Source organism: Pimephales promelas, chromosome 11 (assembly GCF_988280905.1).
Source record: "Pimephales promelas chromosome 11, fPimPro1.hap1.1, whole genome shotgun sequence".
NCBI lineage: Eukaryota > Metazoa > Chordata > Actinopteri > Cypriniformes > Leuciscidae > Pimephales > Pimephales promelas.
This window is the reverse complement of record NC_142779.1, coordinates 6471255-6496829: the sequence shown is the minus strand read 5'-3', so window position 1 is coordinate 6496829 and position 25575 is coordinate 6471255. Positions and strand designations below refer to the sequence as shown.

Here is a 25575-nt window from a genome sequence, read left to right as displayed (position 1 = left end):
AAAAAGTGCTGTCCTGGTTTTACTTTAGGATGGCACAACCAAAGAGCACTTTTATTCACTCTTGGTGTCAGAGCCTCCAGTTGGGCCAAGGCTGAGGAATCTGTAATGTGAGGACAGTGTGAGAATGGGTTTCACTTTCATTTCTTCATACATAGCGTCAGAAAAGCCTGGTAGTCCAAGGACATGGAATCTGTGAGATGTGAGGAAAGTACCAAACAACCAATGGCTAAGCTGCAAATCCATTGGCTGGATTTTTCTAATTCTAGGGGAAACTCCCATAAGTGCACCTGTTTTAAGCACTGAAATCTCACCATTGATGCACAGTACTGCAGAACTAGCAAGCTCTTTATTTGCCTCAGTCAAGTATGTCATTGAAGCAATCAAAAATAGGGCTACTTTACAATAAGTTGAAGGGGAAAAAACAGGATGGGAATGAAGAGAAACCTTTAATGAAAAACAGAACGCAGACAGATGGTAAGACACTCTCTTCTTCATTTATAATAGCCATTGATTTGAAACTTAATCTTTGCATCTTGTCAGAAAAGCCAACATGTTTCCATGGGGATACTATGCGAGGATATTGTTTCATGCTTTGTATATTTGCCTGGTTTGATGAATCACGTTTAAGCTTAGGGTTACACGATATTTCAAAGGGAATACATTTCCACTTGCTTTTGGATTAGATTATTCTCATTTGTTTACATATTTAATTTATTTTAAAAAAATGCATTAAAATGTGATTCCCTTATATGGCTTAAATATGTAATGTAATTATTATTTTTTTTTTAATTAAAAAATAATAATTTTAGAGGTTATAACATTAAAATATCAGAGTGATTGACCTTTGATAAAAAGCCTCTCATAACAGGCCTCTTTCATAAAAAGGACTTTATTCAAATATATTAATGTGGTGCAACCAATCTGCAGGATAACAAACAGGAAATGACATCAACATCTCATACATCTGCACCATGTGTCAGACAGTGTCAACAAGTCTCTTAAAAATATCAGACCCAAAATATCTCTTAAAATATATAACCTTTTATGATAAGACACGGTTAGTTTAAGTTGTAAAATGTTATGTGGTGAGTAAGAAGTTAAGATTGCTTGAAATGGGTTTGGCTATGTTGGTTTCTTCTATACTACTAGGTACGTATACAATATTGACAGTGTGAAATAGAATTGCATTACTAAAACAAGACTAAAATACAATTTCCATTCACTAAAACGTCTTTCGTCGACTAAAACTAGACTAAAATGTCATCAGTTTTCGTCGACTAAAACTAGACTAGACTAAAAAGAGCATGAACGTGACTAAAACTAATAAAAACTAAAATGACAGCTTGAAACAAAGACTAGACTAAAACCAAAAACAACACTACTATAAGTGACTCCCCAAAAACTAAATGATAATTATAACTGAATAATTCATGATCTTTGTAATAATGTTCAATCTGTGTTGCTTCACAGGTATAAGGAAGACTTTTTATTTGACGACTTTCACTTTTCTTGAAAATAGCATTTAAATGTTTTCAAAATATGAAACCAAAATCAATGCACAAATTATATTTCTAAGATCTTGGAACAACATTATAAAAGCTTTAGCTTTATAAAATTTTCTTATCATGCGCACTCTTATTTGTCACTGCTTTTAACAGGGGAACAGACGTTTGAATACATGGAAAGTTCAGATCAGTCTGGACGAATGTATATGGATCTAATAGGTCCAGATGTTGAAGTGAGTGGCAAGCAAGTGCTTGAAATTCTCAGAAAGATTCTGAGTGAACAATCAAACCCTGAGGACCTTGACAAGGCAGCTGAGGTGTTGAAAAGATGGGGCAAACTGAACAGTGTTACCATAGACAATGAAGAAGGCAGCTTTGAGTGTCTTCAAGAAATAGATCAGTTTGTGGAAAACCACATTCCCATGCTGCCAGTAGAGGGACCACAAGGATCTCAGTCAGAGCAGTTACATGACTTTCTAAAGAGCACACACACCGTGATATGCCATGAGGTGTTTCGATTAACACCTGTACTGGAAGATACTGGGCTGCTAGATCGTCTGATTGACAGTTACAGCCGTCACCTCTTTCTCAAGTTGGACCTGCTCCTAAACAGAGATCTGTCTGTGAAAGAGACCTTCTGCCTTTTACGGTGGGGGAAAGATGTTTTCTTCAGGTATGATGTTTACTTTTCCGTAAATCTGCTTGTAATAAACAAATGAAGCGTGAGCTGTTGATGAATATATGATCTAATTTTTTACAGTCCAGATTCACAGCATGTCGTCAGAGTGCATGACCCTCTGCTGTTGACGGGATGGTTTGAGAAAGCAATAAGGAAACTACTGCCAATACTAAAGGTAATAATATGCTCCACCTTTAATTGTTAAAAGCATTATCAATGTATTAGGCTAACAAGGAGGAAGCGAAATATTTAGGAAGGACATGAATCATGACTCTGTCCCATTTTAAATGCCACAGAATGACATCTCTGAGACTCTACAGAACATCCTGCACTTTGATGAGAAACATGGACAGTATGAGGAATCGATGGATGAAGAAAGATTCATCAGAGTGCACATAGATGTCACTCAGGTTGAGAAAACAATGCACAATCCTTCAAAAATGTTTCGAAATATGCATTTCACACATAATTTATGTTGTTATGTCTTTTCAGTGTCTGAATGCTGTTCTTGTAAACTCTGAAGGATTTAGTAAGACCTTTGTGTGTACGGCACAAAATCTCTGTCTCGAAGAGCTTCATCGTTTTGTTCGGAAGTAAGTGTATAAAACGTGTTTGTCTTTTTATTATCTTATATAATATTAATATGAACTTTTACTTGTTCATATGTTCTCTAGGTATGTGGATGCAGAGAAAAAACACCTAACAAATTGGAAACCCTTGAAAACAAACTTTGTGTACCTGTTTCGAGTCATCAGCACCTGTAGGCAACTCAGGTGAGTTTTATTTTTAATGATTAATACAATAATAATTTTATATATCACTCAAAACCTGTCCAAATTAATAACTGGCTTTATATGCATATTCTGACTGAATCATTCTGTATACCTGCATTATGTTCAGACAACCACAGAACTGTAGTTCTTTTGTAAAACCACTTTTATTCTTATATTTATTTTGCTGTTTAGATTTTTTGCTCCCAAACTCAACACACCAGATATAAACAACGATCTCTTAAATCTCATCTGCTGCATATTAAAGGAGATGGAGGATCACGTTTTGTCTATTGTACAAAAGATGATGAAACACTTAGCAGAGGTATTTCATTATTTCATCATCAATAGTTTATGCATGGAAGGAAAGTTGGGGGATTTCCCAAATGAACAGAATTCCTAAAGTGGAATGTCCCAGAAATAATGAAATATTTTTTTGTTTGCTTGAATGCTTACATTTCATTGTTCAAGGTTAAATTGGTGTACTTAGTATGGATTAGACATCATGAACTAACAATGAACAATGCTTTTCAAGCATTTCAACCACAATTTTACAGTAACCAATAGTGTAGATATTTATTAATTGACATTAACCTAGAGAAAAAAATAGGCAATTACTATATTATTTATTCTGTAAATATACATTTCCAGGACAGTTTGAGAGGTTATTTCAAAAAGGGATATGAACAAATTCATACCATGACAAAGGCAATCCTAAAGCAGTGTGCGTCTCTGCCTCAGAATGACGTGGGAAAGGAGATTCAAGAGGTTGGTTCTGTACTCATAAACCCACTCAAAATTAATTCTTTAACAATAGAACTTTAAGTTTACATAACTCTCACACTTCTGCCCCTCTTTCTTTCTGATAGATCTTTGTGGATGTCGCCTACGACTGTGTTTCACGCGTGTATCTGGATTGCCTGATGAAGAGCAAGATCAAGCGGCTTGAAAAGAGATGGGGAAATGTTGGAGAAAGGATGAGAGAGGATGCTCTCAATTTTCACAACACGTTCACTGAACTGGTAAAAAAAAAACACTTTAAAAAGTTTTTAGGGGTATTTTCCTGTTTCCATCTCATCAGGATGAATACAAAGGCCCAGTTATTGCATGTTCAAGTTACAATTTGGTATGAGTAAAAACAACTTAACTTACTGAAGCAAATGATGCAATTCAAACTAAATGATCCAGTAGTTCGCAAGTTCCGTTGCCATCATCTTTAAGCTGATAAGGTTAAGCGTATTTGGCTTGCTGTCCGCAGTGGAGTGGCTCGAGGAAGCAGCATCAACTCGAGCGGCTGAAATAAAACAAGATGAGAACTTAAATATTCCCAGCACTGTGATGTAGTTGTCACAAGCCACATTCACAAAGGCAGTTGTATTTATTAAGGGAAATCCAAAACTCATCAACCAGTTCAGACAGGGGTCATAATCCAAATACACGATCCAAAAACATAATAAACAAACTAGCACAAAGCAGAAACAGACCTCAGATGTGGTGTGATGAATAACAACGACTCAGTGACAAACACTAAGGCCCTAGGCTTGTTTGAGATGCGCCTCGCCTCGCCTCGCCTGCAATGTAGTCGAGAGTAGGCGGCTGCAGTGAGGGGAGGAGTGAAAAAAGCGCAATCAAGCCGGACAGATCTATGGTTCTCGCAGTGAATCAGACACCTGTGAGATCAAAGGCCGATATCGCGGGATTAACGGGATTCACGCTCGTGCACGTGTTGCTAATAAACTGGATGTGATTTAAGTTCTGTTGCTTTTATATAAAAATAAATAAAATGTAAATAAAACCCAAACTACTTGTTATTTAATTACATTCCAAATAGCCTATGGTTTATCAATCTTTTTTTTTCTTTAATACAGACGTGTTTTTATATAGGTAGCCTAGCCTATTGTTTTAACAAAAATGAAATATAACCCATATGGCACTGTCAGAGAGTTTATTCACCCATATGTATACACATAAAACATGATATCAGTTTTAAAATCAAACATTTTAAAAGAGAACAATTCATCTGTTGTTCTTTTATTTTTATTTTTATTTATTTTACCTTTTTATTAGAATGCAAGTTACAAACAGCCTACCTACAAGCACCACAATTCGTGAAACAAATAGGCCTATTATACAGCCACAAATAAATAAACATCAGAATAAAATTAATAATAAAATAACCTAAATAAATAAATCAAAATAAGCTTAGCTTAAATAGACAGACTTAAAAACTTCATCATCTATAAAATGAGAGCTATTTTTCACTTGAACATTTTAGAGTAGGCCTAGTATATTTGAGTTACTGACTATAGCTTTCTTATTTTTAACCCGTTTAAGAGATTCACAATATAGATCAGTTTCAATTTGAAAAAAATAAATAAATAAAACATGGCCTTGATTTGGAGAATTTAGCTTAATGAATATGGAATTTACCTTCATCACTGTTGTTTAAACCAATGAGCATTAAGCTGTGTCGTCAGCAAGTCGTTTCCCATCATGCTTTTGATCAGCGCAGTCGGTGGAGAGCAACTGCGCGCGACTGCAGAATCCGACCCTTCCGCCTTGCGCTCGCGAGAGTTTTTTGACATACGTCGGCATGACATCAGAGCCAGGCGGACCGTTCTCGGACACATTTCTAACCGGCATGCATCTCGCGCTGATCACCGGTGATCGATTCTGCGCAGAATTTGCTCATCTCAAACAAGCCTCCTGTTTACACACGAACTCTCGCGGGTGAAAACGTAAAAATATTTTATCGGATGTGCTTTTACACGGCGACGGCGTTTTTGGGGCTTAAAAACGCAAAAAAAGTGAAACCACCCTCCAGAGTGAAAATCTTAAAAACGCTCCACTCCCGTGTAAATGGTAAAAACACTTTCTACTTGAAAGTGAAGGTTGTACGCAAGCGCGTGGACTTGGTGTTGTTGTAGTATTAGGCTTGTTTGAGATGCGCCTCGCCTCGCCTGCAATGTAGTCGAGAGTAGGCGGCTGCAGTGAGGGGAGGAGTGAAAAAAGCGCAATCAAGCCGGACAGATCTAGGGTTCTCGCAGTGAATCAGACACCTGTGAGATCAAAGGCCGATATCGCGGGATTAACGGGATTCACGCTCGTGCACGTGTTGCTAATAAACTGGATGTGATTTAAGTTCTGTTGCTTTTATATAAAAATAAATAAAATGTAAATAAAACCCAAACTACTTGTTATTTAATTACATTCCAAATAGCCTATGGTTTATCAATCTTTTTTTTTCTTTAATACAGACGTGTTTTTATATAGGTAGCCTAGCCTATTGTTTTAACAAAAATGAAATATAACCCATATGGCACTGTCAGAGAGTTTATTCACCCATATGTATACACATAAAACATGATATCAGTTTTAAAATCAAACATTTTAAAAGAGAACAATTCATCTGTTGTTCTTTTATTTTTATTTTTATTTATTTTACCTTTTTATTAGAATGCAAGTTACAAACAGCCTACCTACAAGCACCACAATTCGTGAAACAAATAGGCCTATTATACAGCCACAAATAAATAAACATCAGAATAAAATTAATAATAAAATAACCTAAATAAATAAATCAAAATAAGCTTAGCTTAAATAGACAGACTTAAAAACTTCATCATCTATAAAATGAGAGCTATTTTTCACTTGAACATTTTAGAGTAGGCCTAGTATATTTGAGTTACTGACTATAGCTTTCTTATTTTTAACCCGTTTAAGAGATTCACAATATAGATCAGTTTCAATTTGAAAAAAATAAATAAATAAAACATGGCCTTGATTTGGAGAATTTAGCTTAATGAATATGGAATTTACCTTCATCACTGTTGTTTAAACCAATGAGCATTAAGCTGTGTCGTCAGCAAGTCGTTTCCCATCATGCTTTTGATCAGCGCAGTCGGTGGAGAGCAACTGCGCGCGACTGCAGAATCCGACCCTTCCGCCTTGCGCTCGCGAGAGTTTTTTGACATACGTCGGCATGACATCAGAGCCAGGCGGACCGTTCTCGGACACATTTCTAACCGGCATGCATCTCGCGCTGATCACCGGTGATCGATTCTGCGCAGAATTTGCTCATCTCAAACAAGCCTATTCATTCCTAGCCGCCTGAAGTGCATACTACATTGAATTTCACACTATATTGCGTCACCATTTGCACGCGGATTTCCCACACAAAACGCTGAATAAAAAGTGATGACGCAACGCAACTTTTTCGTTTTCTCTTCAGAATCGTTTCCGTGTAAACATAGCGTAAAACATACAGGGTAAAATACAAAGAGACAAGTAATCATGATGGGGAACCGCTGAGTGCTGGAACCAGTGATGAATGCTGACAAGGATTGTGGGAAATGCAGTAACTAATGTTAATGATGGTGTGTGGGTGTGGGTGTGTGTGTGTGTGTGTGGGGGGGGGGGGGGGCGCGACTTATTACATAATATTAGTAATATTACTTGTAATAAGAAATGACTCTTTACATTAAGGTGGCAGCCTAGTGTGAACAGGGTGTTGGGGGAATCACTTTTTTTTCTCTTCCTCACCAAACCACAATTTTTGCAAGGTCCTGCAATTTCATTGCATAAAATTGCATAAATATCCCACATATTCCATCACATTTTTTTTAAAGAAAACGGGCCGCATAATCATAATAATTTTTGCCCGCAACAATCACAAAAAAACTGTAAGGACTGATTAAGAGATGACAACCCATGCTCCACTTTGAGCTGTTCTATCCGAAATTGTGGCGTCATATACGACACTTTTGCAAAAGCGTAAACATCCAACGCACATGGCACCCTTTGGCGTCAAATGAGACGCAGAAATATATGGGGCAGAAGGCGCCTTCAAGTGGTCAACTCAAACCCTAACCCATACCCCACACCTAAACCCATTACGGAAGCATCTCATTTGACGCTAAAGGGTGCCATGTGCGTTGGATGTTTACGCGTTTGCAAAAGTGTCGTATATGACGCCTTGGGATGAGAATGCGTTGAAATTGTGTATTTTAATGTCTTTAACAAGATACTGAATTAAAAAGAACTTTGACAGTAACAATCAGATAATCCCCAAGACAAGAGTATGACTCATGTGCACATTAGCCACAGGATCAACACAATGCAGTATTTTCATAGACAATGTATCTGTTTCCTGCAGAGCGGCAGTGATGACCAGAGGAACCAGCTCCTTCAGAGACTGAGTGAAGTTGTGCTTTGCAATGATGTAGATGCACTGAAGGTTATCTGTTGTGATGTTTCCCAAAGTTTCCCAAAGGACAGGTAAATTCAGCCAATAACATTCAACTGTCTTTGTATAACATTTGCAATATTCAAACATGTAATTACAGGTCTGAAAATGTAGGTTTTATTGATATTATTTGTGTGAGTGAGTACTTTTGTTTTCATCACAAAGTGCAGTGAAGTCTTCTGAATGTTTTGCAGTGAGCAGTATGTACCTGGTCTGCTGCGCTGGAAGGGGGTGTTATCAGAGCGACAGGTGAGAGAAGTACTGGATGTGGTGAGGGACGTACTGGATGGGATCCGGGATCCAAAGCAAAAGTCCAGATGTGTCACCCGTCATTCCCTGAAGGGCTTTTGCTGTTGTCTTTGATATGAATAACACCACGAGCCAGACCAAAACCTTTGTTTACAAGTGTTTACATGGCATGACTGTTTCTTTTTTTTAATGTTTCTAATTTTTTTTTATACATATTTGTGTCAAATGACCAATTTGATTTTACTTGAAATAGGAAATAATGTATTTAAAGACCGTTTACATGTTTGCAAACAGCGATGGCGTGTTTTGTTGGCAGAAAAGGACAGTTCTGCAGCTGCAGTCTGGAATAAAAGTGGAAATTTTGAGTTTATGTCTTTTTAATTCTGAGAAGAAAAATCTGAATTGTGAGATGTAAATTCTTTTTTTCATTTCATTCATCCTAAAGTCTTTTTTCCTCACAATTGTGAGTTACAAAGTCAGAATTTGGAGATAAAATTATTATAGGTTTAAATGTAAACTGCATACGATGTAAAGCTATTGTTTACATCACATTGGTTTAATAGTAGACTACTCATCGCAGGTTTCATCAGTTCAGTTTGTGGCTTGTAACCATAAATGACCCTGTTTAGCTACAATGAGCATCTTTTGACAATGATTTTTATTTTTTTTTTGCATTCCAGTTAATTCAAAATCCAAAAGCACAAGACATTTTTTTCTCTTATTCTGTGGATTTTGTCCGTTTCCTTCCACTTGTTACCGCTGTTTTTCTGCCATCACAATATGCGCACAACTGCAGGTGACATAAAAATGTTACTTTTTTTTATACTTAGTGTTTTTTTTAATGAAAATTCTTTGTTAATTAAAAACTATGTATTTTTTAAAAATGTTATTGTAAAATTATTTAATATTTATATTGGTTGAATTTTGGTATTTATTCTAATATAAATGTATTTTCATTTGAAAATAGAATGCATTTTTTTTATTCATTTGGGAGATGATTTTATGTGACTTATAAATGTGGTACAAATCATAATTCAATAAATGCCTTTGGTACTTCAATAAAGACATAAATGGCCCTTTTTTGATTCTTTAATGTTTTTTTCCGATAAAATAATTTTCACAGAGTATTGATGTTGTCTCATATCTTCATGGTTATGCATTTGCATTGCGTGTGTATGGCTGATTGACAGTTCGTTTCCAAGGATAGGAAGCAGGAGGTAAAAATAAATACACTAAAACCACATCCTGTGTTCGGGATTAGGTTTGTCGGGAAATCTTCAGTCTATCAGGAACTACACATCCATTGTGACAGCAGATGTGTTTCCTAACTGCACCGGTAACTTGGAATAGTACTACTTGACACTTTCACACCATATCCTTTTATGGGCATCCTGTAATGGGCATTCTCATAACCAGTAATTATCATACATAGCGGTAAAGGAACAATAAGGATGTGTGTACTGGAATTATTTGATTCTGATACTAAGACAATTAGCAGAAATTCTCTCAATTACTGCAATTCAGGTATATCCTGGTAGGTACAACATCCACTCATCTAAAATCTGATAGCTTCTCTGTGACTATTGATCAATCCATAGTTTTTCTATCCAAAGTAGCCTATAAATAAAATGTATTTTTTTATATAACCATTACAATGAGAAACTGGAGAAGAGGGTATTGTTAAAGGGGTGGTTTACTGCTTTTTTTCTTTGCATGATTGTGTTTATGGTGTGCAATATAACATGTATTTGTGCTTTTTCTTTTTTTTAAGTCTTTTTTTTCCATAAATTTCACCTTTATTGTCAGCCGCTTGACTTCCTTGTTCTATGAAACCACTCCCTCAGAAACAGGCAGTGGGCTCAGATTGGTTAGTTTGGGCCGGTGTGTTGTGATTGTGATCTAATCACGTTAAAGTGGCCTATAAATAAAATGTATTATTATTGTTAAAGGAATAACACAAAACATAAAAATTTGCCATTTTATTTCACAAAGGATTTCATTATATACAAAATTATTGCACGATACCTGAGCGCAAGCAATTCCACAAAAGCAAGCAAATCTACATAAGCAATGTTCAAATGTCATGAAACGAAATTCATTTAATCCTCACTATGGAAAAGAAGCTCCTGCTATACTGGAGCGAATCGCTCTTTTCTTTGATTTGATCTTGGCTGCAAGTGACGCTCTCCCGGATGTTCCTGAAGTCTAATGTAGAAAGATTTCCCTTGAGTCTCAGCCAAGCAGAAATATGACGGTGACTGTAAAAACAAAGAGACATGAGGAAAGTGCAACGCTAGTTCATGGCAAAATAACTCCACAGCAGAATCCACTATACCTGAGATCAGGGTAATCACTCATCAGGTTTACAAGCTCTAACTTTATACTGTCTGGATCCTGTAATTTCAGAAGTTCTGCCAATCTGGGAAGAATGTCTTTCAACCAATCCATCTTTGATCCCTGGAAATAATGAATGAATGAGGAAAATTAGACAATGCCATGTTACAAAAGGGATCATTATATTTGTTTATAAGGAAATAAGTTCTGTGGTTTCTGCAATTTAAACTTGTATTTTAACAAAAAGAAAGAAAATACAAATTTAAGCTTTATTTATGATGTTTTTTTGCATGTGTACTTACAGCTGCAGTCAGGCATGCATGTATGCGTTCACTGTTTAAGCACAGTTCTGATGCTGCCCTCTGTTGCTGATCTTTATTTGAAAGTGTGATCTTTTGTTTCATCATTTTCCGTACATATTCCGCAAGAAACTCCTGATGCATCCTATCCAATAGCTCCTAATCATCAAATCAATCAATCAATCAATCATTACCAATTAAATATACAGCAAATAAAGTAGTCGATATATTGGTTGATCTATATGTCCATACCTGGCAACACATTTTGTCCAAGTTGTTGAATTTCTGAATATGTTTTTCCAGCTTTGCAAGTATCTCTTCACATACACCATGACTATCCTTGAGCCAGTGGTGGGAACCCACCTTCCTGTACAAATCCTGCAGGAACAGATATATTGACACATATTTATTTTAATGTATATAGAAACATACAGAATCTGGTCATGATGTAGGCTTGCTTGAGTAATTATTTATGTAGTCCTCTCATATGAACTAGACAGAAGCAGTTAATAAAAGGTAAAAGTGTGGCTTGTTGTATAACTGAAGAATGAGGACCCTGCCGGCAGCCAACTGCTCACATGGATGTATTCCCTGCCAAGATAAACCACCTCAAGTGGTTCAGCAGTTACTATTTTGGGTAAAATGTTTAGGGCCATAATTTCTAATTACAATGATGTGTTAAATTGATCAAACATGGGAGTAAATGTATTTACATTTATACTGTTTTAAAATATGTATATTACAAACAAATCCTGTTCTGTTAAATCAAAGAATCGTGAAATAAAAAAATAAAATTGTAAGCAGCAAAACTGTTTTCAACATTGATATAATACAATTCTTGAGCAGCAAATCACCATATTAGAGTGATTTCTGAAAGATCATGTGACTGAAGATTAGAGCAATGATGCTGGATATTCAGGAATAAATTACAGAAATTACAGAGACTTTCAAAAACATTTTACAAATCTTAATGAACCCAGTTGTGAATATATTTTTCTATATTATAAAAATAAAACTTTTTTTTTTTTTACATTTCTAGCAAAAATACCCAGAAATGACCCAGATGCTGTTTACCCAAACTTGCCTTTTAAAATGAATTTTATACATTTCAATGCATTAACATTCTATTATTCACATAACATTATTATTTACATTACTTAAAAACTTAAACCATGTATAAGTTAATTTAGTTTCTTTTACACTGTAACACTGCTGTGAGGATATAAACTCTGGTTACAATAGATCATAAGCAAATGATGTCCTGCTAAGTTGCTGTTGTAGGATATACTGCATTAATGTTGAAAAGTTTGACAGAGCATTAGCAAAAATAGGGCAATTTTTTTAATAGGCTACATAAAAGTGAAAGAAACAAAATGTAGCTTTTACCTTAAGTTCCTTTTGCATATTAGAAGTAAAGTAATTTGTGCTGCTTTCTGTCATGGTAGTCAATAAAGACAGACAATTTGTTTTGACATCTTCCAGGAACAGATGTGCATTCTTTGTAATATAGTCCCTGCGAGAAAAAAATAAACTCAATACAAATTCAAAAAAGTTAAATATGATATTTCAGCTGAATATAAGCGACACCCACCTGCACTGAATGAGAAATGAGAGATTGACCATCAAAACGGCCTCAGAGTTGGTCTGCCTGCTTTTGATGACCTTTGCATGAAATCTTTCATAACTGTAGGGATGGAAATTGAGTTAATGAATCATCTGTATAAAATATATAGTACACACTTAAATACAAGAGCAGAAGTTTTCGAAAAGAATGTAGTTTCAGAAATACTCACTCTTTCAGAAAAGTGCTCATCTGGCATGTGATTTTCATCGCTTTGGTCTCATCGCCTAGCATCTTTTGAGTATTCTCAACATGTCCATGAAAGCACTGTAAAGGGAAGGGGAAAAGAAAAAAATATGTTCCTCCAAAAATCCATTATTCGATGAAGGGAAAGAATTGCTAATTACTTTTCCTCTTTTCATTACCTGGATCACATCAATGGCCTGAGGACAGCAGTACACCTGGTCCCTCAGTGGTGGAAGTGCTCCCTCCTTCCAGGCTGTTTCTTCTCTGTCCAGAATGTTGCGGAGGTGTGTGCTCACTTCCCTCTAGTGAACAATAATGTGATCAAATTAAAACTTAATCGTTGTGTTGGAAGCACATTTAAAGGGATACTCTATCCAAAATTTACTTACCCTCAAGTTGTTGCAAACCTGTATGAGTTTCTTTCTTCCGATGAACACAAAGGAAGATATTTTGAAGAACGATTGGAACCAAACAGTTGTTTGGCACCATTGACTTCCATAGTAGAAGAAAAAATACTATGGAAGTCCAATCGTTCCTTCAAAATATCTTCCTTTGTGTTCAGCAGAAGAAAGAAACTCATACAGGTTTGCAAAATATTGAGGGTGAGTAAATGACCGAATTTTCATTTTTGGGTGGAGTATCCCTTTAAGACTAGTAGAAAGAAAACCTCCAAAAATACATTTAAATGTCTATTTTATTGCAGTTCTATATTTAGAGTTAAATTACAAATCTTTAAAGGCTATAATTTTTCTCATGTACTGATCTCCACTTTGGTAGCACTTATCCACCGAACAGTTTTTATTATATCATGTAATGAGGGGTTTGTTCATATGACATCTGCCTGATTTATATATTTTTAACAAATCCTGAAAACATGGATATTTTTCTAATTTATGGACGGATAAAAAGAGATTTAAAAAAAAATCCTGTCTTTAAAAATATTGGACTGTGGAACAAGAACAATTTTGAACCTGGCTTTATCCAAAGGAATTGTATGCAAATGTGTGCATTTTTAATTAGAGAATCAAAAAGCATCAAACCTTCTCGCTGGTCAAAAACTGCTGTTCCAGTGGTCTAATCATGTCTTCTGGAAGCAGAGGGTCAAGCTTTGTGTGATCGATCACTTCTTTTATCTTGCTGACATTTAAAATACTGCGAAAAAAGAAAGACCAAATATAAGTTTGCCTTATGCAGAAAAACAAAACAAAACAAAAAAGGATAGACATCATTTACTGTCATCATTTACTCACCTGACTTACCTGTCGTTCCAAACCTGTATGACTTTCTTTCAACTGTTTTTGGCCATACAATGAAAGTTAATGAGAATTTAAAAAAAAAATAAAAAAAAATCCCTGACTCCATTGGCTTTCATTATTTAGAAAAAAAAAGGCATTTTTCTAAATATCTTCTCAGATTTGAATGGCAATGAGTAAATTATGACAGAACATTACATTTTGGCTGAACGATCCCTTTAAATCTCTTTAATATCAAATGACGATAGATAGATAGATAGATAGATAGATAGATAGATAGATAGATAGATAGATAGATAGATAGATAGATAGATAGATAGATAGATAGATAGATAGATAGATAGATAGATAGATATTATGAAAAAAAAAACAGTCTAGTGTCATTTGTCTTACTTGGGGTAATGCTGGTTCACCCACTGCAACAACAGAACGCAATCCTCATCACACAGAGTGTACTCTGCGACTTCTCTCAACTTGGCACTGAAGGTGTTATGATACAGTGTGGCATAAAACTGGCACACATTCTCTTGTTCTGGGTAGCAGCTGTGCACCCACGTCGCAACTTCCAGCAAGTCTTCTTTCAGACGTTTTGCTTTGCTAATGATCGATTGTTGCATGGAGGATTGTATCTCAACGCTGGAGTCTACCTCTGCTTCTTCCATCCGCCTGTGAACAAGTCGCTCAAGCAGAGCCTCGTAGTTCTGTTTACACCGCCTCGGCCTCCAGGGTGGGCGTCCCTTTTCTTGAAACCCTTCCCAGTGTGTGTCTTGCTCCTCCTCCTGCAGAATAGCCTGGACTGCATCTTTCAGTACCTCCTGCTCCTCGGCACTCTGGATGTCGAGGGAGTGCTCCAGTGTCCGCATCACCAACTTAAGCAGGTCCTCGTAGTCTTTTGCTAGACTAGCCTCTGAATCTTCCTCTTCCTCCACCAGCTTCCTCTTGGATCCGATCCCTTCCTGCTTCAACGCAAACAGACGGTCTTCTCGGATGATCAGTTGTTTCCCTGCGTCCACAAAGCGACATTCTTGAAGATTCTGCCTAAAAGTGGGGACCTCTGTAGATAACAGAAAAAGCATGCTTAAAAAGGACTTTTCTTTCATGGAATGTTGCGTTTTATCCTTTTAAAAACCATTAAAATCCATGGTATAGAAAAAAATGCAAGATTTCTGTAAATTTATTTCTAAGCAGAACACCATAGCCTAGTTTTGCCTAGATATGATCTTATTTGTGATGCACTTTAATACTGTACAAAACTTAATTGTTAAATATAATCATTGTTTCCATCCTTGGAACTTCACACAATAATTTCATCACAATAACTGATGTCACAAGAGTGATTTTCTTAATTAGTCACTTTATTTTACAGTGTCCTTGTTACACATGTAGGCATAGTAATAAATTGTGCTTTTCATGCAACTAGAATAAACCACACCCTAACCTATATATATATATATATATATATATATATATATATATATATGAAGAGTTCAGATGCAAAAGCCTCTAAATGCCATTTGAAATTTTCTTCTTCAATGATGATTTTTATCAAACTTGTATATTTATGTTCAGTAATTTCTTAAATAACAATTAATAGGTAATGATCATTGCCATTTAAGTGAAATCACTGAACTTAAATATACAAGCTTGATAAAAATGATCATTCTAGAAGAAAATGGCACTTAGAGGCTTTTGCATCTGAACTCTTCATATATATATATATATATATATATATATATATAACCAATAACATACATTTAAAATATAGCCTAATTACACTTAAGTTTTTTCCTTTTAGTGGTTTTAAATTATTTCCTGCTAAATCCATAACAAAATATTTCGTGTTATTTTTTTCTTCTTCTGTAAAACGTAAAATAACAGTGCAGATCTTTATAAACAAGATGACTCTGAAAATAACTCTGCAAAATAAGATGGAATTCTGTATGTCCAATTACAAAATGCTAAAATATGATTTATCTACATAAGACCTAATGAGCAACTCTTGTCTTACCTGTTTCGTTCTTTTTGTTATTCCGTTTAAAAATGTTTAGCTTTCCGAGCTTTAATGCCATCTCTTCTGTTGAAGAAAAAAAAACCAAATATCGTAATATCAGGTGCGCAAAAAGAAAAACTGAATTTCAATTCTATATTTTTTTGTCCATCTAGAACGTTTGTGGATATAGTTAAGATAAACTTGCTCATTCTCAGTTTTATAGTCTCCATCCGCCCATTGCGCCGGTTGGGCGGAGCATCATCACACAGTTTTTTCCGCATGGAGCTCATCTGAAGCGGGCTAAACAAGTTTATTTATAGGCTACAGTAATAAAAATTAAATTAAAAGCAAGATAGAAATAAACAAAGACATTAGTGAGCTCGGTGAAAAAAAGTTCACCACCTCAATTCCTGAATGTCCGTTTTTCTTGATTTAGATTAAATCGTGATTTCAAATAGGCCTAGTTTATAATTAGTCTATAACAATAAATAAAGTATCATGCTGTAAAAATATCCTGTTACATTTACGTCTAAAATCCAGCATTTATTTATTTAGCAAGACAATCACCGTCAAAATACTGTAACATTATTGTTTCAGGTTGGCAACGGAATATAGACCTGATTATTATACAACTTATAACTGTTTATTTAATTTAAATGAAGTTATATAGGCTACTCGAACTAAAATGTAGCCACTGATAATCACCATAATAATATGATAAAGAGTTCAAGGCAAGCTACAGCATGGTCATCATCAACATTGACAAAACATCATCATGAGAGATTTTAACCACATTTCATATTTCACCAATTAGACTGTCAAAGTTTAAGTAGCCTATGTTTTTTCACTGATGGTTTCCTGGGATGAATGATTGAAAAGAAAAAGACCTTTAGGATCAGCGAGCCTCATTACTGCATCCACACATTTCCCATGTCTTTATCTGAAATCCTGCCCTTTCCTTCTGTTAATCGGGAATATCTGGATGGTACTGGAAGTCTGGAGCAGTGCTTTAGGAAAATCCCAATGAAGGGAAAGTACACTCCACTTCTGACACCGTTCGCTTGCCGAAGCCAAAACAATGAGTAATTTTGGACTGGAAAAAAGTATTAATTAAATTCTTGGCCTGTGTTATCTCTTATAGCATGACTTTTACCTGGCTCGGACAGCTAAAAAAAAAACAAATAACAATATATCACCCAGAATTGTGATAGGGAGGACATTGGGCTGATATTGAGTAAAGAGATTTCTCATAATATTTCAAAGTCCAAATGATGTTCTTTATTGATGTTTTTTAATTAAATTAAATTTATTAAGGACAATCTCTTTTTGTGCTAAAGTACTAGAGATCAGTGTTTCTAAACACCAAAATTTTCATTCGCACTTGCATCAGACAATATATGTGTTATGATTTCCTGATTGCTCTATAGGGGAGAAAAGTCACAGCAAAAACAGATGGTGGTGAAATGAAACGTGCAACAGCATGAAGCCACCTCGTCTCCAGACACAGAATACTTTCACAACAGCCGAAAAATAACCACATAATATTTCATGAAAGAAAGTAGCTTTCATTTACAAATTAAGCAACAACAAAAAAAGAGGGTAAGATTCTTGCCAAAACAACAATCAGTCTGCCAACTTGTTAACCAAACTACTTAAATTGCAAAATAACTCCATAACATAAATAAATGGCACCCACCTCCCTACTAACCCCATAAATAAAGAACTAAATGATTAACTAGCAATGTTATTATAGTAGTAGTACTTTATTGTTCAGCCTTTAATCTTGTTAAAATTAAACCAAGAGAAAAAAAAAACAGATGAATTGAACCATTCAATGAATAATCATTGAGGTTAACACTCACTTCTGCCTTTAAACTCTAAATCACAGAGTGTGACCAAAAGAGCTAAGGAGAGAAAAGTCTACTTCAATAAGTGTAACACAAATGAGGTGAAACAACACCACTTCAAGTCTGGGGTTGAAGATGACACCTCAAAGCTGTTTCATATTGTGATAGAAATATATGACGTAAAAATTGGTATTTTCAACATTAAATGGACAGAGAAATGCATACTGAGGATGCTCAGGTCAAAGCCCTTAACCAAAAAGTGTTTAACACATTGAAATGGTGCACTTAACAGTCACATGATACGCTAACCAATCACCAGAACAAATCACAGTGAAAAAGACTTGAGTGACATTGATTTTATGATATAAATGTACATGTATCGTATTATTCTGGGGACTCACTTGGTTGTTGTGGCCAGTGATCTCCCGACCGTTAATAAAACTTAATGTGGAGTGTATAGAATTCGGGGAATTAACTCGAGATACCGTAGTTTTTATTTTTATCAACTGCAAGTTGTTTAAAGAGTCCGTGGTGAAGAAGTCAGATTAAATCGGTTGTATTCGTATTTAGAATTTCCATGACAGTCAAGCACACCACCAACACTCCTCTTCTTCTTCGTCTGCACAGTTTGGGCACACACAAACAAAACCTTACAGCTCTGGACGTATATGTGTGTGGCAAAACCTTTTAGTGTGTTTTAGAAATGACTTATGTATTTCATGAATCATATCTTTTCTGTAACTAGTGAAAGCTACGGTGGCCAAGAGAGCTCATGCAAATAGAAAAAAAAAAACACAGTCAAATTAAGAAAACAGTTTTACAGTTAACCAAATACAGAAAGGCACTGCAAAAGTTCACAACACAACCGAAGACAAAAATACACTGCAAATAGCCTAGTACAGACCACAACAGAAATGTTTCCAGAGGGAAAGTCCTAGTTCCCAGTAGGAACTTTTAACTGGAATACCCCCTCAAGCCAGAGTTGTGCAACACCCCACCCACGACTTCAGAATCCAATATGGCTGCTCAGTGCATTCCCCATAGTGTAACAGTAGTACCGGTTATATATTGTTTATTATTACTTTTGTTTGTCTGTGTCTCAATAAACCTAGTATTATCCAACCTTTATTTGTGGACATGAAACTGCACCATTATCTGTGCAAAATACAGCTTTTAAATGTTTGTTTCCCGAAAGAGCAAGTTTGCCCGGACGTGTTCATTTTAGTTTTCTGTGTGCAGGAATGTGGTCAAACCCAACCATGACTGAACAATTGACAATCTTGATCAACATTTAATTAAAAAGCACTCATGATGATGTGTGAATCCTAAATATAATCATAATAAAAACACAAGTGAATAGACTTGATAAATGTGTAAATTTATGCCTTTATGTTGAGTTTTGTATATTGTGTATATACATTTTAGAAATATATAATAGGGGAAGGCGGGGCACAACCTAACCCGGGGCTAGTTGTAACACCCTTGTTTTAAATACCTCCACAAATGCTAGCATGATGAAACTTAGTGTATTTACTAGTTTTTTAATTTACCATATTGATACTATAGTGTAAAAATTGCACCAAAATTCAGACATCTTTGGAAGATATCACTAACATTTATTTAACCATAGCAAAAGTAAAAACAATCATGTTAATTTTCATCTCATTCATCTCTATTTTTGGTGTTTATCTTAAATAAGATAAATCTGATATTATTTTAATCTCAAATATGTTATTTAACTGTTGATATGGTTCTTTAATGATTCACTAACTAGCAGAAGAACGGTTACAATGTGCCCCTATTAAAACTATGTTATTATATTCTATACTTTTATTAATTTTATTGAAAAAACATGAGAAAAGGGTGTATAAAGACTGAGTGTCAATGATCAGAAATTATTAATAATTATTATGTTTTGAACAACGTTGTATTGCTGTGTTTTCCAGTGTTTTCATTGTCAAACTCATTTATTAAAAAAAATCCCATTATTTTATATGAAAAACTTAATAATTGTATTTTATTGAAAAAATATTTTAGTGTGTCTTGCCTTTTTATTAGATCATATAACATTACCATAAGCTGTCATATGTTGCAATGTGCCCCTCACATGTTACAATGCCTATAGGCCATGTTGTCACATTTCACTTCCATTCTTTCAGGGTAGATCAAGAAAAAAGTATACACTGTATTAATAAAACAACACAAAAGTATATGGGAAATTAATGTGGGAAAAAAATAAATACTCTGAACCCTAAGTAGATTTACACAAACTGAGAAAGTCAAAAAAGCGTTTCCCTACATGTTACCATTCATTCAGAATTGCACATCTGCAAATGATGTAGAAAAAGGGGAAGTAAAATAAGGAACATGATATCTAAAAATTTAGTAAAGCGCAACATTTTAATATGAACACGTGAAGCATGTCTTGTGAAATGTCATTTAAGCTGTTACTATGAACACACACAGACCTGACCAGAAACAATTACTTGTTAAAATAAGAATTCACTATAAAAGTTAACATATGGTCATTCAATAATTTAACATTTACTCGCCCTTGTGTTCTTCCAATCCCATGACATCCTTTCTTCTGTGGAGACATTTGAGGATTCTCATTGCTGTTTTTTCTGTATAATGAAAGCAGATGGTGATCAGGGACAGACAGTGGCGCAAAAAGTCGCTAAGCGCTAAAATTGTTGCTGAAACTGGGTAGTTGCACCCCTGGGGACAGATCTGCTCTTCGTTCAATTTCACTGAGAATCTTGGATGTTCTTCTGTATGATTTATGTCAGCTTGTAGAATATTTCAAAACACCCTTTCTCTTTTTCCAAGGGGGTGGAAAAAAATTCAACATGGTCTCTTGAAAAAAAACAGATGGTTATGCAACTGCCTGGAAAAAAATATAAATATACAAGTTCCACAAGGCTGGTCAAGCATAAGCATTCAATGCCTGTGTCTGTCTTTGACTATGTGTCAAGCTTCAATATAATATTCAAATGTTTGTTGGCTACAAAATAAAGTAGTTCTCATGGTTTCACCATGGTCTTCTTCACCATCTTCTTTCTACTCCCTTCTCCCTGAATCCAAATCGCTAGCACCTGCTGCCCTTATATGTAAGTATTATATATAATAAGGATGACCTTAATACAAACCCAATTCCATAAAAGTTGGGACACTGTACAAATTGTGAATAAAAACAGAATGCGATGATGTGGAAGTTTCAAATTTCAATATTATATTTAGAATACAACATAGATGACATATCAAATGTTGAAAGTGAGACATTTTGAATTGCCATGCCAAATATTGGCTTCTTTTGGATTTCATGAGAGCTACAAATTCCAAAAAAGTTGGGACAGGTAGCAATAAGAGGCCAGAAAAGTTAAATGTACATATAAGGAACAGCTGGAGGACCAATTTGCAACTTATTAGGTCAATTGGCAACATGAATGGGTATAAAAAGAGCCTCTCAGAGTGGCAGTGTCTCTCAGAAGTCAAGATGGGCAGAGGATCACCAATTCCCCCAAGGGTCAAGGGTCGGAAAAGGCCGGAAAACCATACTGAATGCCCGTGATCTTCGGGCCCTTAGACGGCACTGCATCACACACAGGAATGCTACTGTAATGGAAATCACAACATGGGCTCAAGAATACTTCCAGAAAACATTGTCAGTGAACACAATCCACCGTGCCATTCACCGTTGCCGGCTAAAGCTCTATAGGTCAAAAAAGAAGCCATATCTAAACGGGAACCAGAAGCGCAGGCGTTTTCTCTGGGCCAAGGCTCATTTAAAGTGGACTCTAGCAAAGTGGAAAACTGTTCTGTGGTCAGACGAATCAAAATTTGAAGTTCTTTTTGGAAAACTGGGACGCCATGTCATCCGGACTAAAGAGGACAAGGACAACCCAAGTTGTTATCAGCACTCAGTTCAGAAGCCTGCATCTCTGATGGTATGGGGTTGCATGAGTGCGTGTGGCATGGGCAGCTGACACATCTGGAAAGGCACCATCAATGCTGAAAGGTATATCCAAGTTCTAGAACAACATATGCTCCCATCCAGACATCGTCTCTTTCAGGGAAGACCTTGTATTTTCCAACAAGACAATGCCAAACCACATACTGCATCAATTACAACATCATGGCTGCGTAGAAGAAGGATCCGGGTACTGAAATGGCCAGCCTGCAGTCCAGATCTTTCACCCATAGAAAACATTTGGCGCATCATAAAGAGGAAGAACAACAAAGAAGACCTAAGACAGTTGAGCAGCTAGAAGCCTTTATTAGACAAGAATGGGACAACATTCCTATTCCTAAACATGAGCAACTTGTCTCCTCAGTCCCCAGACGTTTGCAGACTGTTATTAAAATAAGAGGGGATGCCACACAGTGGTAAAAATGGCCTTGTCCCAACTTTTTTGAGATGTGTTGATGCCATGAAATTTAAAATCAACTTATTTTTCCCTTAAAATTATGCATTTTCTCAGTTTAAACATTTGATATGTCATCTATGTTGTATTCTAAATATAATACTGAAATTTGAAACTTCCACATCATTGCATTCTGTTTTTATTCACAATTTGTACAGTGTCCCAACTTTTATGGAATTGGGTTTGTATTTAATCTTGGTTTTTCTTGAGGACAAACACATATAATAAAAACATCAGTGATAATGCAACAGCATGTTTAGTTTTCATTGACATTTAGATTCCTCATGTGACCTAGATTCAGCGTCTTTCCCTGCCAGCTGCATGGTCCTTATAGTATTCCTTTAAATCACATGATTTTCTGTTGTAGTGTTCATATAGAGAATTATGCAGTGGTGAGAGAGTGTGTAATTCTCTCTCGCCCACCGTTTAAACGAAGTTAAAAAACCTTAAAAATCCATCAAATCATTTAGTCCATGTAACCATCACCAGATCTTATCACTGTAAATCAACATTTAGAAATTTCTGTGAAATTAAAATAAAACTCACTGAAAGGTCTCTTGATTCATTAACCATGATACAAGTCTTTGCCGAGGGCAATTGAAGTTTCTAAACAGATTTTTCTTGTTGTTGTTTTTAAATGTTTGTGAAACTTATCAACAGATTAGACAAGAAAAAGAAAGATAAAATAGAAACTAACTGAAGTGTTTGTTGAAAATAGAACTCTGAACTGCCTGACCTGAACTCTAAATTATCTTCTGTCCATTACATTTATCATCTCAGTTGGAATACAGAAGCCTTAGAGGTCAAAGCCACAAGAAAATAGAGTAGAAGGAACTTCCCTTTTCAAATAAAAAGAGTTTACCATATTACTGACTGGAGAAACTGATCCGTCCCTCGTCAATATGTCAATATGTGAGCTGTAGAGTCCCTGACGTCTTATTATCTTCCTTTCTTTTTACATATCCTCTTTTTTATAAACGGTGTTTTCAGGCCCTTTTATTATTTAGTGCCAACCACCACATCAGACATTTCATTTTCGAACCGTCATAATTCATACAATAACCAACGTTTTTATATTACTGGTTTAAAGCCACTGTCCCGATTTACAAAGTGACATATCATCTCGATAGCTTACACTAAGGTTGTCTTTGTGCAGGATACCTCAAATCTAAGTTACCGTTTAACACCCCTGTGGTATTGGTCAATATCTATGCACCAAATTTTGACAATGATATTTTTTCTTAGGTTTCTCTCTGCTTTACCAAACATTCATTCTAGTTATTGAATTATTGGTGGAGATTTCAACCCCTGCCTACAGGGGCCTTGCACTAAACTTTTCATTCCACTGACTTCCATTCATACGCATGCAAATACGTCCGACTGAAAATGCAAGATTATGCACTTTAATCCACTTCATCCTTATACTCAATTCAGTCGGGAATCCATGAAAACTTAAGTAGGGTTGGCGACGCGTTGTTGATTAGATTTACAAAGTGGAACAGAGCCTTCGTTTCAGCCATTGTTTAACTGCGTAGGAAATGGACATGCACAAAGTTGACAAATCCCGCCCATGAAACCCGGAAGCGTGATATTCCCCTATCCTCTATCAGTCACACCTGCTATCATTCACCTTCATCAACTCCACTCCATATAATCCTGCTTCACACTCTGGCCTTGGCATTCTACACTGAACATGTACTTACCAGTGCATTTAACGGTCCAGTTTGTTGCCTATTCTGTGTGCCATTGTCTGCCAGTCTTCAGTCCACCAGCCACTTCTCATCTCTACCTATTACAGATAAGAGTTATCATTCACATGCCAGTATCACAATCCCGTTCTGCAATCCAGAGACTCTCCCGCTAACTTCCTGTGTTCTTTAATAAACTCTATTCAAATTTGACCTTTGTCTGCATTCTTCTGTTCCATGATAGTGTAGATGCATCACCTGAACAATGCAGTGAAATACAGCAGGAGCAACATATTTCAGGTTTTGCAGAAATAAAAATCACATCTTTTTGTTTAAATGCCTTTTTTTTTTAATCCTTAAGAACAACAATTAGGTCCGAGCAATTAGCAAATAATCTCTTCAAATATTAGAAGTAATCAGTTTCAAAACACCTGAAATCTATCCAGGCCAGATCCTCTGCTTAGACTATCAGGAAGATTGCAGGAAAACAACTGTGGATTACAGGAAAACCTTGCAGTGCCTAAAACTCATGAGTCAGATGTCCAGGAAAATAGACGGTAGGTAGGTGTCAAAGAGAGGAAGGAAGATCAAGTCTATTTAGACTGTGTGGATGTTTTTTCACTCTATAACCTGAATTCTTGCTTCTGAATAAATTCTTATCTCTGTTCTTCTGCCAGTAAGTGAATCCAGGATCTGCTCCGATTATAATATAACAGGAAATCCCCCTCCTGAGGAAGAGCTCTCTGATCTACCATCTTCATTTCTAGGAGAGGTTTCCTGCTATATCGTCCTAAAAAATCTGCAAAAAAAAAAAAAATGTATCAGAGTAATCATAACCCAAATTTCAACTACAGTCATACAAAGTGTTTCAACAATATATATTACATCAATCTTTAAAAAAAAAAAAAGATTGTAAATTTTCTCAGTAAGCAAGAGCCACAGCAAACCTCTGCAGCATCCATTGCATAAGACTTATGGGAGACTGAAATAATGTTAATAACTCCAGAGATGAAGCAGTTTTTCTAATGTACTCTAGTTGTAAGTCCCGGCTGAATCGAGGGCATTAGATCTCTGTTTCTGTACATTACTGTCTTTCCGTGTGACAAAGTAATTTGATTAAATACATTTTCTCATATGTATTCGTTAATTCATCTGACTCCATCTGACTAATGATTTCTGGGCATGATAAAAGTGAGTGAATATTAGATTTTTTTTTTTTTTTAACTCTTTAATTATGTTTTACCCACTCAGGAAGCTATATCACTTATGATTGCAAGTGGTAACCCTGGTCATGACAGTCAAACTGGCATAGACTGTAGGTGGATAAGGTGGCAACAGCCCTGCTGCAGAACATTAAAAAGGAGAAGCACATTAACCAGAAACCATTTGAACCACTAGAGGTTATGGCTTATCCAGCAAAGATTGCAGTCAGGGTGTCAGATGTCAAGGACCCTGCAAGAGATTCCTTCAGCGCTTTTTTTGGGT

The 25575-nt window shown here is 35.8% G+C and overlaps 2 protein-coding genes and 1 long non-coding RNA gene across 3 annotated transcripts; 1 reads left to right on the top strand and 2 right to left on the bottom strand.

The window, feature by feature from the left end:
• The first annotated feature begins 204 nt into the window (after positions 1-204).
• LOC120479350 (tumor necrosis factor alpha-induced protein 2) lies at positions 205-9523 on the top strand. Its single transcript, XM_039671715.2, has 11 exons — positions 205-474; positions 1659-2178; positions 2266-2359; positions 2481-2594; positions 2677-2777; positions 2859-2957; positions 3150-3279; positions 3606-3722; positions 3824-3976; positions 8110-8231; positions 8394-9523. Exons 1-11 carry the CDS (start codon positions 366-368, stop codon positions 8560-8562), a joined length of 1728 nt encoding a protein of 575 aa, XP_039527649.2. The 5' UTR covers positions 205-365; the 3' UTR covers positions 8563-9523.
• Positions 3167-4521, bottom strand: LOC120479351 (uncharacterized). Its single transcript, XR_016145494.1, has 2 exons — positions 4439-4521; positions 3167-4248 (listed from the first exon to the last, which is right to left on the bottom strand). It is a non-coding gene; the product is annotated as an uncharacterized LOC120479351 (long non-coding RNA).
• An 889-nt stretch (positions 9524-10412) lies between the features above and the next one.
• tnfaip2b (tumor necrosis factor, alpha-induced protein 2b) lies at positions 10413-16324 on the bottom strand. The gene is made up of 11 exons (XM_039672566.2): positions 16150-16324; positions 14535-15195; positions 13929-14040; positions 13068-13190; positions 12875-12969; positions 12673-12765; positions 12468-12594; positions 11334-11459; positions 11085-11240; positions 10784-10905; positions 10413-10706 (listed from the first exon to the last, which is right to left on the bottom strand). The coding sequence occupies exons 1-11, from the start codon at positions 16208-16210 to the stop codon at positions 10544-10546; spliced, it is 1839 nt and encodes a 612-aa protein (XP_039528500.2). The 5' UTR covers positions 16211-16324; the 3' UTR covers positions 10413-10543.
• Between the last annotated feature and the right edge of the window lie 9251 nt (positions 16325-25575).